This window comes from Scomber japonicus, chromosome 19, assembly GCF_027409825.1.
Source record: "Scomber japonicus isolate fScoJap1 chromosome 19, fScoJap1.pri, whole genome shotgun sequence".
NCBI classification, from domain to species: Eukaryota; Metazoa; Chordata; class Actinopteri; order Scombriformes; family Scombridae; genus Scomber; species Scomber japonicus.
In genome coordinates, this window is record NC_070596.1 from 2816800 (window position 1) to 2830960 (window position 14161).

Consider the following 14161-nt stretch of genomic DNA (forward strand, 5'->3'; position numbering starts at 1 on the left):
AGGATCTGAGAATGGTGTTAAACTGATTTCCTGGAGGAAAAGTCTTCCTTCATGTCATGACCTGGAATGGTATTGAGGAAGATAAACAAAAGTACACAGCCTTAAACCATGTTCAGAATAATACATTAAGAAGACATACTGTATACTATGTACCAGCATTAATAGCTTTAATATATTTATTGCTAAATGATATCCTAACTTTATAACTTTATATAAATCAGAATATTTCCCTCCCTTTTCTACCTGAGCATCACTGTAAGCAACAACTTTCTCTTAAAGCCTGCTGGCCAGATCAAATGTAACTGAATGATGTCATCTATATGGATGTGGAGGCATAGATACTGAGGCTGGCTGACCTTTCTGTATGGCTGGACTGTTCTGGAGGCTGGTGGCCTTGGAGGACAGCTTGGACGAATCACCATCAGAGTCTTTGCTGGTGTCTATGGAAACGATCACGTCTTTCATCCCTGAGGACTTCTCTTGGGAGGACAGCAAGTCATCTGAGAGGAAAAGGCAAAGAGGGAGAAACAACAAGAAAGGTGGAGTTAGAAATGGGATTTATGCAGTGTGAGAGTGAAAATGTGTGGAGGAAAAGAGGAATTGAGACTTCTAAGAAGAGGCAGTAGGGTGTAGAAAAGCAGCATCTGTTCTGGACTGAAGAAATAACTCATAACAAGAGACAGATTACAAGAGACATGATCATAAACAGCCTCAAATTTACAACACAGGCTTTCACTTCCAAATGTGTAGTCTCCAAACTCAAACTGAGATGACATCAACAACAGAAACTGCATGATGGGAAGTGTAGGAAAACACTGTTTGGCCTCTGCTGCTTTATCACTAACCTTTCTTTTTATAACTTTTCTTTCATGAGTCTCCCTATTTATAGAAGTGTGATACTACAATTCTACATTACATCACTTTTTCATATTTTCCTGCTATTATTATGAACTTGGTTTTGCTGTAAAATGTAACGTGACTATTTTATGTGATTTTGGACATGTACTGCACATACTGTGTGTGTCATTGTGTCATTTTGGTAAAGTCATGGTGATTCGAAGTGTATCTGTTGTGTCTGTGTACATGTCTGATACCTTGTCCTTGGATATGGGACACATCCAGTCCCTCTCTCAGTCGCAGAATAACAGCTCCGAACTGGAAGTCAAAGGAATCGCTGTGAGGAAAAAAGCATAAATAAAAGATTGTAATCAGCAGTGGACAGACTGAAGCGTGGCCGGCCCAGTTAAACAGAGACATGGAACATTTAAACAGGAAGATAAATAAGCACTGCAGAGAGAGCCGCACGCAACAAACGTCAGCTTCAAACGTCTGCAGGTTGAACCGTGTAGCGTTTCCTGCTGCTGCAGCTACTTACTGGATGGAAAAGTAAAGGGCACATTGCTGAGCGCATTAGTTGTGATTTTAATATTGTCAGGCTGAACCATCTCTGGCCTTCAGCTCTAATGCTATAATCCCCACACTTTACAATCAGGAACTCATTCAGCTTAAGTCCTTCACTCACAGACTCACATGACTGATTTAGAGTTCAGCAGGGAAACAGGATTTAACACACACAAACAATGTATTCCTGTTACTACCACTACAATGTGTGTGTGTGTGTGTGTGTGTGTGTGTGTACAAGTGCATGTGTGAAAGTCTATCTAGGCTATTTGTTGGTGAGTAAATGCTACAACTCCTCAAAACCAAAGCCAAGTTCCTGTGTCTTACTTGCCATGTTTTGATTAGTGCTGGGTGATATGAGCAGAATCACATATTTTTGACCAAACACCTTGATATGGATATTTTGACAATATTGTAAGGATGACTATCGGTGCTTTCATAAAATATCTACGCAATGAGTTTTTTGATAAATAATCATCAGTAATGTGGATATAATGACTAAGTGGATAAAGGCAGATAATATAAACATTAAGTTAAGATCAGAAAATTACATTTTTCTTGTAATGCAGCCTTTAAAATCAGAAAAGACGCTTATTCTATATCATCACATTACCATGTTCAAAAGATGATAACTAATAATAATATAATAATACTGATTTATTGCCCAGCCTTAGTGTTGATTAAAGTGAAATGAGTTAACCCCCGAACAGAAGTTTGCTTCTTGTGACGGAGCATAAATGAACTACACCTATGCCCATTAGAACCTGACCAGGCTCACTTCAGGTGCAGCAGTTCCCTCATTTTAGTGACAATCTCAGCTGCTCCTTAACACAGAACTGATACAACTCTCTAGTCTCTCCTATTCTTATTATTATGGTAAATGGTCTGTACTCATATAGAGCTCTTCTAGTCTTTTGATCACTCAAAGCACTTTTACACTACATGTCACATTCACACACATTGATACACTGATGACAGGAGCTACCACACAGGGTGTTAACCTGCTCATCAGGAGGAAACTAACCATTCACACACATTCACACACCGTTGGTGCAGCAATGGGAGCATTTTGGGGTTCAGTATCTTGCCCAAGGACACACTGACATGTGGACTGGAGGAGCTGGGAATCAAAACGTTAATCTTCCAATTGGAGGACGACCCGCTCTACCTCCTGAACCACAGCCGGCCCTATGATGACTATAATAATAGTTGAAAACAAAGCTACTTTAAGGCTTGACTTTTACACTCACCACCAAGACACATTTCAGAGGAAATGAATGTGTGAATGTGTGTGTGTGTGTGTGTGTGTGTGTGTGTGTGTGTGTGTGTGTGACTATATCACCTCATATTCTATCATAGCATAGTTGCTATACGTCATTTGATATAGGGAGACCGATTGGGTTACAATAAAAGGAACTGCAGAGTGTCTCTCAGAAAATGTGCCTCTCTGCATCCTGCTGCTCACACATGTAAGTGTTGCTATCAAAAGAAAGTCTTCATTCAGTATTCATGCTGCAGAACATTTCAGAGTCACAGCATCTGTATAAGCTGCTTCACTGCTGCATCTAAGCAGCATTGTAAAAAATGTGATGAAATGACACTTTCACATGCTGCAGAAGACAGTCTGAGTCTGACTGTAGCAAGTGTGTGTGCACAGCCTAGGAAATAAATGTTCCAATTGCATGTAGGAATAAAGAGACATACTGCATATTTTACACCTAACTATAAAGGAAGGAGTCTCACTTTTCTACACATCTATGCACCAAGTTGTCTTCACAGGTATGTTGCTGAGTGTTAATTACATGTTTATATCACTGCTATCCTACATGTTAATAACATGTTAATAACACTGCTATCCTACATGTTAATAACATGTTAATATCACTGCTATCTACATGTTAATAACATGTTAATATCACTGCTATCCTACATGTTAATAACATGTTAGTAATATGTTATTAACATGTAGGATAGCAGTGTTATTAACATGTTATTAACATGTAGGATAGCAGTGGTATTAACATGTTAATAACATGTAGGATAGCAGTGATATTAACATGTTAATAACATGTAGGATAGCAGTGATATTAACATGTTATTAACATGTAGGATAGCAGTGGTATTAACATGTTAATAACATGTAGGATAGCAGTGATATTAACATGTTAATAACATGTAGGATAGCAGTGATATTAACATGTTAATAACATGTAGGATAGCAGTGATATTAACATGTTAATAACATGTAGGATAGCAGTGGTATTAACATGTTATTAACATGTAGGATAGCAGTGGTATTAACTTGTTAATAACATGTAGGATAGCAGTGATATTAACATGTTAATAACATGTAGGATAGCAGTGATATTAACATGTTAATAACATGTAGGATAGCAGTGATATTAACATGTTAATAACATGTAGGATAGCAGTGATATTAACATGTTAATAACATGTAGGATAGCAGTGATATTAACATGTTAATAACATGTAGGATAGCAGTGGTATTAACATGTTAATAACATGTAGGATAGCAGTGATATTAACATGTTAATAACATGTAGGATAGCAGTGGTATTAACATGTTAATAACATGTAGGATAGCAGTGGTATTAACATGTTATTAACATGTAGGATAGCAGTGTTATTAACATGTTATTAACATGTAGGATAGCAGTGGTATTAAAATGTTAACTTATAAACAAGAAGAGTGTGCTCTAAGAATAGATTTTCTTGACTAGCATTCATCTGATTGACTTGGTGTGTGTATTGCACAGAACTGAGGAATGCAGTGTGGAGTGTGAAGTTGTTTGGATGAGCAGAAAGGTGCAAGCAGCCAAGCTATCAGTCTATTCTGAATAGGCACTGCACTTGTTTAACAGTGGGACTTACTGGATCATACTGATGTAGGTCTCCACGTTCATCATGTCACCGTCCCTCCAGTCATTCTTGAAGCCCAGCACCAGGGTGTTGGGTTTGAGGCGACCCAGACCTGCAGCCTGGAGAGAGAGAAGACTCAGAATCAGAATCATATAAATTCACAGCACAGACTAACCCAGACTGTCACTCTAGAAAAGAACATTCATTGCTTCAACTCTTTCATGACTATTCTTAATAGTCACTTCATTCACTCTCAGACTGTTTATCTCCTCCTGCTTTAACACTTGAGATGGAAACTTTTTTTTTACTGAGTATGACTCACCCTGTGAACACTACCTTATTATTGCTGCTGCCAATTAAACTAAGTAAAAACATCAGAAAATAGAACAAACAGAACAGTCTGTAAACTTAATTTCTTCCTCTACTTTGTAAACTTTATTTAGTCCTACAACTAAATTTGAGATGTTAACACCACATTAAAGATTAAAGAATAATTCTACGTTTTATTCTATGCTTTCTTCTTGTCAACAAAACTCATGAACAATGAATGTCCTACTAACTAGTATAATATGTGTATTAAAGTCTGATGTGTCTTATTCCTCTGTGCCATAGAGCTCTATTGTTGTCCAAACACTGTTAAAAACACATCAGTGAGTCACACTGTTGTACTGGGTGACATGTTCCTTCATTACTTTGAACACACACACACACACACACACACACACACACACACACACACACACACACACACACACACACACACACACACACACACACACACACACACACACACACACACACACACACACACACACACACACACACACACACACACACACACACACTTACTTTAGTTTACTTTAACTCAATCCCTCACACACCATCCTGCTGCTAGAAATACTGATTATAGCACCAAATGTGAATTAATCCGCTGAAAATAGTCCCCAACTGGCTAATTACTGTATTAGTTATTTTAATGTATTAATTTTATACTTATTGTGTTACATTCACTGGGTGATACATCTAATCACATAAAAACAGGATTGTCATTGCTGTATGAAAGAGGTATAAGTGCAGAATGCATTAAATGAAAGTGATGACAAAACATAAAAGACATTTAAAAAAGAAAATAGCCCCCAACAAATTCACTATTTCCTCCTGATTGAGTAAAATGTGTTCTGGCAGTCACTGGCTGTTTTAGGAAATGACTGAACCTTTTTCTTACTTACAAAACAAAGAAAATGGGAAAAGATAATGTAATAAAAGCTGGTATGATATTGGAGCAGCAGGGAATGTCTCCTCTTTTATTACCTGATAACTGATTTGATGAGCATATTCAGGCTAATGGAGTGCGTGTATGTGACACTGCGTTGAGCAAATAATTATAATTGGATTTGACATGGAGTGAGATCATATGAGACAAATGACGCCCTGAAACTCAATAAACCTCATAGCTCTGTACACGGTTAATAACTTTATCCTCAAGAGCCAAAACAAAACAAACTATTTCAAACATTTCTGGTTGGCAGCTGATTTGAGTGGTACCATTAGAAGCATGTTCTTATTAACAACAGCAAACACAAACACACAGCTCCCAGCCAACACTACTGGATGTTGGTACTTGTTGGCACTTGTGTGAGTCTGTGAGCGGCTTCCTGGGAATTAATCTTTCTCATGTAGACGTCAGACTTATCTCAGTTCACTTGTTTGCTGTTTACTTAGTGATATCCTCCAAAGCTACAGCAACTGAATCCATTGTGAGATCTCTGTTCTAAACAGCAGTGTAGCGATGAAGTCTTCCTACCTGGAGCAGGTACTGGCAGCCCTGCCTCATGTCCTCAGCAAACACCGGTGTGTAGAAGGCTTTGGTCTCATTCTTCAGCAGCCAGCGCTGGTATCGGGCCTGGTCTGTTGCCAGATCTTTGAAGTTTGGCCTTCTGTAGCCCTGTGGATAGGCAGGCACACACACACACCAAATACCATCAGCCTCTTATTTATCAGAGCTGGACATTCAGAGCAACTTCTGAGAATGACCCCACCACTAAATTCTTGTGTTCATTCCCCAGGTCAAATATCACAGGATGTCTAATTTAATCAGCAATAACCACAGAGTAGCTTCAGCCTGTTCTGAACCTCCTCATCAGGGAGTTTGTTTGTTTCTGAAGAAAAGAGCTCATAACGCTTCTCTTCAGCCAGGAAACTGTAAGGCCATTAGCAGGGAATGTTTACACCATTTAACCAGGTCTCTCTCTCTCTCTCTCTCTCTCTCTCTCTCTCTCTCTCTCTCTCTCTCTCTCTCTCTCTCTCGCGCAATAGAGTCAGGCAGGAGGTAGGATCAGAGACTACTTGTTGGAGGCTGCTGTGTTCCAGCGAGCCAGAGAGCTGCTGGACTTCACAGAGCCTGCATTCATCCTATGAAAATAGCCTTTCCATTGTAAAGCAGTTATGTCTGGCGAGGGATTTGTAAAAGGCTTTTTACACGCTGTATGAGGGAGTGGCATAAACACATCAATGGTATCAGCACTGAGCCTCAATGTTCTGCTCTCTTCTGAGTGGTCAGGTGACTCAGAGAGTTAGACTGATAAGAAATCACAACTGTGATGATGTTTGAAAGGAAGAAGCAGCTTTAAGTGATTAAACAGTGAATTATATTGTGCAGGGTTAGAGTTAGAGTTATGTGACCTGAACACATTTGTTCTTCACTGGTTAGCAGTTGAAAACAAACAGGGTGTGGATGACATGTTCCCCTTCAGATACAGTCACTGACAATGTTATAAATCTTATTATATTCTTAAATGATTTAAAACATATATGTCTGCATTTCCACTATAAACAGTTAACAGATAAGACTTAGCTTAGTGAGGACTTTACACACTCACTAAGTAATGGATTCACAAATAGCTGGTGTAACCCCATCCAGAGGCCCATGCTGTGTAGTTGGGCCTCTCAAAGGCTGGTTGCTAGTCAATGACATCGATCTATGTGGCCACGACACCAGTTACTAAAAGCACTTTAATACCTGTATGATGGCTGGTGTATCAGGACTGCAAAGGGTTAAACTACCCAAGAGAAAATTCTATTAAAGCATTCATTTCAATTCATATATTGATATTACTAAAGATGAGGTTAAGTGTGTCTTGAAACAACAGTCAGGAGCCCAAATGAACATTGAATCATGTGTTTCTTGTTGTAATGATTCCTCCTGTTCATACTGACCATTAGAAGATCTCTTCATAATGTACTAACAATGGAAGTGATGGAGGACTAAATCCACAGTCCTCCTTCTGTGTAACAATGGATTTAAAAGTTGATGTGAAGCTAATATGAAGCTTCAGCGTCCAAATGAGTCAAATCTTCATCTTCTATGTTTCAACGTTACAGTGTTTTTAGTACCAAAGTTCCTCTTTTTGTTACTATACTTCCACCACAGCTCAACAGGAAACACTAAGAGGGAATTTGATGGTAAAAAGACTGTAAATGTGTCAGATATCACTTGATATGACTAACTCACACTGATGAAGCTGAATAGAAGCTGATCATCTACTTTTAAATGAGTGTGTGGACACACTGTGGATTTAGTCCTCCATCACTTCCATTGAAAGCACATTTGAATGAGATCTTTTAATAGTCAGTATGAACAGGAGGAATGATTACAGAGAGGAAAACTGACTGCTGCTTTAAGACACTTGAAATTGTGAACCTGTCCTTGAATGACTGTGTGTTTTCAAAACCATCTGCAGTATCTAATCGTATGCTTTCATCAATAATGGTGTATTTGTCTGAGTTGGGAGTCTCTGAAGTCATTAAAGACCATTTGTGGGAACAAAAAAAAAAAAACACCATCACCAGAGTAAGTGCTTACCGTGCGAACATGACCACAGATCATCAGGCCTACGTTCTTAGTGAAGCTGGAGACCAGGTCCAGTAGAGCGGGACGAGAGTTGGGGTATCCAGTCATCACCAGACACTGAGGTCTACACACAGTCAAAAACAAGAAGGGCAACATGTCAGCACTGTGTGATTACATGAGCAGTAGTTCATATCTCTACAGTCACACTGGCTGCATTATCAGCTTTACAATCTGCAGCCACTCTTTCTGACCTTCACAGTGGCCTCTATCTCTATCCTTCTTAGCACAGGACCAGCAAAAAAAAAAACGAAAAACAGAGGCAGAGTAGCGAACATCAAAGCAAATATGTTAAGCACCATGGGATTTAATGAAGGACCTAAGAGGAACACACGAGTCATTCTGAAGACACCATCAGATGTCTCTTAATCTCCTGCTTGGTGTGCTGCCATGGGAACAATCTGAGGCATATTTACACGCCAATGCTCCACACACACACACACACACACACACACACACACACACACAGACACACACACACACTTTAAACGAGAGAGAGTTTAGTCTCATGAAATGGAAGCACAGCTGACTGCTTTTATCAACCAGTTTGATTACATTGTGATTTTTGTACTTGTCATTTTATATGAATAATAATAATTATGTAATTATGATTTCAACCATAAAACATAAATTCCTAACAACAAATAAAGCTTTCACCCCACAGCAGAAGACACTGAACTGCACTATTTTAACTTACTGAGAACCTTGAACTACCATCCACTGTACACAGCCGTTTTGTGTCTTACCATACTTCTAAACTATGAACTTACTGCAGTATGTAAGCTGTCACTCCAATTAGTTTGACCTGAGACTCTTTCTTCCAATTTTAACTAACTGCTCCACAGATATACATCCATGAATATAGGGCTGAGTTTTTCAGAACAGACCAAAATGTGTTCATTGCATCAAGTATTGAAATCAGAAGTGGACTAGTATACTCATTCTTTAAGCACATAACTTTTCTAATTTTACACTATGTGTTATTAAGGCTAGTTCTGTATTTAACACTTAAGCATTGATCAGCTGATTATTACAAAGTGTTAAAACATGTTAATGCTATTGAAAAAAGTATTGCTTTGGTGTCGGGACTGAAACTCAAGTATTATACTACCATAACCAATACACCTACAATACATATACAAACTGTCCACAGGGTCATAAACAGCTCATGTATAATACATGTGTTAATATACCAATATGTTCTGATTACATCATTTGCTCATGTGTCAAAACATTAGTGGATGAGTAATATACAGCGTTAAATATCATCTATACTTTTTATAAAATAAAACTCTGGTCTGGTTCAGCTGTAATGACAGGCCTGCTTATAGTAAGCAAGGCTGCTTCTTGCTGTTTGGTACCTGAAGTTCTTGATGTGGTCTTCCACTCCACTGAGGTGCAGAGTGTGGGTTAGAGACTGGTGGTAGGTCAGAGCCTGGGTCGATGAGCCCCAGTTCACATCTGGAGGGGAGGACGCATGCAGGCAGAAACACACAGTGGAGTTAGGAAGTGTGTTTACGGGCCGGCTGACCCATGTGGTGTTACAGGCAGTGAGAAGTCCTCGTTATGTATGTGTAGCTGCATGTCAAACTGAGCGTGCACACATGTGTGTGTTCAGAGCTGCAAGGTCAGCTCTGTGTTTGAAGAGGTGCAGGATGTGTATTGGGGGTTGGGGGTCCAGTATCATGTAACATGTATCATTTATTTATAGTTTTTTTTTCAGTAAAGGAACAGTCCAACATTTTAACTGTCTTACCCAAAGTCAGATGTTAGCTTAGCATACAGCTAAACCAGGCTTAAGACTAAGCATCAACTTGTTGTAGATAAGGTAATGTCCTTCCTGGACCTAGCTTAGTTTAGCTTAGCATCAGACTAAAAGCAGGTAGAAAATGCTACTGCTGCATTCATATTTACATATTAACATGTTTACATTAACACATAGGTTTGTGGTTCCATGAGCAGTTAAGTATTGAAGTCATTTCTACAAACACATGCAGTGACTCTAAACTGCAGATTGACTAATATAAAAGGAAGATTTTATATTAGTTTCATTATCACAATTCCAACCTTTCAGTGTTTCACATTGTGGTTTATCTACAGCATTTCACTTCTTTTTTTAGTTTAAGTTACACAATCAAGACATAAGATAGTTTGGAGTTCATTACTTTCACTTATCCGGAATCTTGGCTGGCAGTTTCATTCAGATTCAGATCTTCATGATCTTTTATTTAATTGTGTCTTTCTTGACACTAGCAAGTGTACAATAAAGCAAAATCACTAAAAGGAGATTTGAAGTGGGGAGATACAGTACTGAGCCAAAGTCTTAGGCCACCATTAGATTTGTTGTTTCACTAATGCTATAATGACCATGTATAATTAATTCTCAGTCTCTTTATTAGAATACAAACAGAACATACAGGAAATGTGGTTATGGTTCTGCAGTACTAAAAACATTTTAAAAATCAGGAAAAGAAGTGAGTGGTTAGAGCTCATGACAGATAATGACAGCGTCCCTGGTTGGAAGCCAGACAGAGACCTATGCTGCAGGTCATTCCGCCTGCTCTCCCCTGATTCCTATCAGCCTCTCTGTCAGTTACTGACTAAAATAAAGGCATAAAAAGCCCAAAAATAAATCTTAAAAAAAACCCAACCAAAAATAAACTGCTTTTTTTAGGTTAAGGTGGCAAGTATTTAGCCCTTTAAACTTTAGCAATAATAGAAATTAATAAACAAAGTTACATTTTGTGCACTTAATTCCTGTTTGTATCTTAATAAATAGACTGGAAAAATAAATATGGATGATCATTAAAACTTTTCTAAAACAACAAAACTAAGACTTTTGCCCAGTACTGTACATGATTCATATTTAAGCTGCTTTGTGATTATATCACCTCTCACATTAATCCAGGGGTATATGTTCATGTTTGTAGAAAAATGAGCCAAATCGGTGCATTGTGTGTTACTTTCATGCTATTCAACCTCTACTGTGTCTATCTTCTTTCTACCACTGAGGAAATCTTCTGACTACTCAACTTAACTTCATAGTCTGTAACTCACCTGGCTTCTTGTAGCTGACATAGATATAGAGACCCAGGACAATGACGTTGGTTAGGAGAGCAGCCCACCAGTTGATGACGAACATGACCACACAGCACAACACAGCTCCAGCCAGAGAAACCCACATGTTGTAGTATTTGAAGCTGGGACGCCACCCTGGGTTACCGATGAAAGCAAGTCACAACAGTGCAGAGAGAGGCAAAAGACATTCAAACCTACAATAAACTGACAGCTCTACTCACATACTGTATGGATATCATGTTAAGATTAATACGTTGGTTAAACTAAGAGAAAGCACTTCATGTTGAGTAGAAGTCAAATAATGTGTCAAATAATCCAGACTTATCCTGATTATCCTGATAATCCTGATTTAAACCTGACTTAAAACTGAAACATTTTTCCATTGTCATCATTGTCATAATTAACATGGTTTTAAGTAGCAAATGTTGCTGTTAAAGAGCATGAATACAGTTAAAGTTGAGGTTGGATATGTGCTTGGGTTAAAGAATGAGAGTTAGCAGCCTGTTAGACTGAAGACCAGAGTGTTATACCAGCTATTAGGGACCAGATTTATTTACTGGGTACCACGGAAACTAAACTATTGGGATTTTAGTGATGGGATACAGTCGGACTGTGTGTGGTTACACAATGACAGTCTAAAACAAACCACAGGACATAAAGGGTACATGGACGCTGCCACAGCTCTCAGCTCTGTTTTATATGTCCCACAGAGCCGAGACAAATTGGCCCTGAAGAGGCTGGAGCACAAAATTGGGTTTATAGTTTGTGGTTCCAGAGGTTGTAAAATCCATTAGTCAATGTCTGGATTACTGCTCGCCTCTAATTGAGTCATGTACCATTTAAGTCCATGTAATTATATGACCTGCTTGGAGGAATTAGAAGCACATAGAGAATCTGTACCTGAAGTTCTGCTACACATTTGGTATTGAAGGGAAAGAAAGCACAGAACTCAATATGAAAAGCCCAATATACAATCCATACAGAGCTCAACACTACAGTTTAAAAGGGTCCACTCATCCAAATGACTTCCTCTTTCCTCAAGTGGTAATTATCAATTTCATTTGACCAGGTTTCTAGAGCTTACAGCACTGAAAAATAGATGTGTAAAAAATAGATATAACAGCAACATCTCAACAATGTTCCCATCACTCTGGATTATCTACAGATCACTCATCCAGTGATTTGAAAAGAATTATGGCTCATTTTTCTCAAATGGTGAAGAGTCATCCAAGTTACTGGAATGTTTTGGACATTTTTTTTTCTTCTCAAAGAAAAATAGTAACAAGAGATGGAAGATTTGTTTGAGTTTTGCTGCTGTCAAAGTTCAGGAAAACCAGGGGATCCAAAATGGAACCAGCTTTCCCAACATAACCCTGGTTGTAATAGGTATGACTTGGTAGTTGTGGATTATCCAGAGTAACAAGAGCATTGTTTGTGGTAAGAAACAACTCATTTTTCAATTACATGTGCCTCAAACTGAATTCTATTTTATTGGTGTGGAGGCAGAGGACAGATATTATCTAACCTTTGACAAATAGAACCAAAACACTGGAGGTAACTAATGATGCTGCTTTGGAATTTTCTATGGAGCTGCCAATTTACCAACACATTATTAGCAAAACCTTCACGTAACATTTCTGACATCATGTCTGAAAAAGCATATATCTGTGAGTAGAACCATGAGCAGAGATCAGTCTCTCACCTTGATGTACATTGACTTTGTGTGTGTGGATTGTCCCACTAACATTACCTGCTGACAGCCAGTAGCAAGCTGCTGTGATATATCTGTCATTAAACAGCAGGTCCAAACAAAACAACAATGAAATGATGCACTCTACTTTTAAAAAGGGCCACAGGCTTCCAATTTAACACAACTCCTACTCAGAATCATGACCAGTGAATCATATATAAATGACTCATCTGATGTGTTACAGCGACACACTGTAGAAACATATTTGGAAGTAACAGTGTAGGGTTTGAGTGACAGGAGGGTGGGAGGTGACAAGGAAGAAGGAAATACTGCAAATATCTGACCAATACTAACACTAACTGCTATATTTAGTTTGTCATATTAGAAAATACAACAAGTTTCATCTTTGGATTTATTTGATGCATAGAGATGTTATACGTGTGTGTGTGTGGCGCGCGTGTGTGTGTGTGTGTGTGTGTGTGTGTGTGTGTGTGTGTGTGTGTGTGTGTGTGTACTTTGTGTAGCATGTTGTCTACTTTGCAGTTTCATTTTATACGTGCTACGTCTATATAAACTGAATTCTGACTGTAGTAAGTTAATTCACAGGTCAACTTTAGGTATGTCCATTTAAAAAAACAGTTTCATTAAACTTTATTAAACCTAACATTGTTAGATCCAAAGTGTATGTTTAAAATATTACTATAACTCTCTGGCTTATAGTTGCCAAAAGCCAACACCAGCATTTAAAGCATAAAGATATCTAAACAATAACAAGTTGTTGTTGTTTAATAAAAATTGCCAAAAAAGGCAGAAAGTTTACTGTGCTACTGTCAGGCCAAACTTTAGATCATGTTCATTTGTATTGTACTAACTGTTTGCTCAGTATTTTGCCGACTTTGCCTTTTGCTTGTCCAGCTCTAGTTTTTCACTTTCAATCCTTTGTTTAACTCCTGTTATGTTTCACCATGTTCTGATTTGGCATTTCTGGTTTGGTCATGCTAATTCTCTATCTGGCATTGGGACAACAGTTGAAAATTAGCCACTCGGATCACATTTACACATTTACAACCATGTCGATCAATGAGCCTATTTTAAAAGATGGCAAACCATGCAAGTGATGATCAGACTGCATTAACAGGATGTTAATTCTACCTCAGATGGTCACTTAGCTTTTCCATGATATGACCCGTCCTGTGAGCTGTAAA

At 38.4% G+C, this 14161-nt stretch overlaps 1 protein-coding gene across 2 annotated transcripts in view; it reads right to left on the minus strand.

Moving 5' to 3' along the window:
• Positions 1 to 14161, minus strand: part of slc12a2 (solute carrier family 12 member 2) — a 74527-nt gene that overhangs the window by 16175 nt on the left and 44191 nt on the right. For both annotated transcript variants that reach the window (XM_053339998.1, XM_053339999.1), the window contains exons 14-20: positions 11246 to 11401; positions 9550 to 9649; positions 8144 to 8255; positions 6086 to 6226; positions 4294 to 4400; positions 1095 to 1174; positions 357 to 500 (exon numbers count right to left, since the gene is read on the minus strand). In XM_053339998.1, the coding sequence (XP_053195973.1) occupies positions 357 to 500; positions 1095 to 1174; positions 4294 to 4400; positions 6086 to 6226; positions 8144 to 8255; positions 9550 to 9649; positions 11246 to 11401 (840 nt within the window). The remainder of the gene's footprint in view (positions 1 to 356; positions 501 to 1094; positions 1175 to 4293; positions 4401 to 6085; positions 6227 to 8143; positions 8256 to 9549; positions 9650 to 11245; positions 11402 to 14161) is intronic.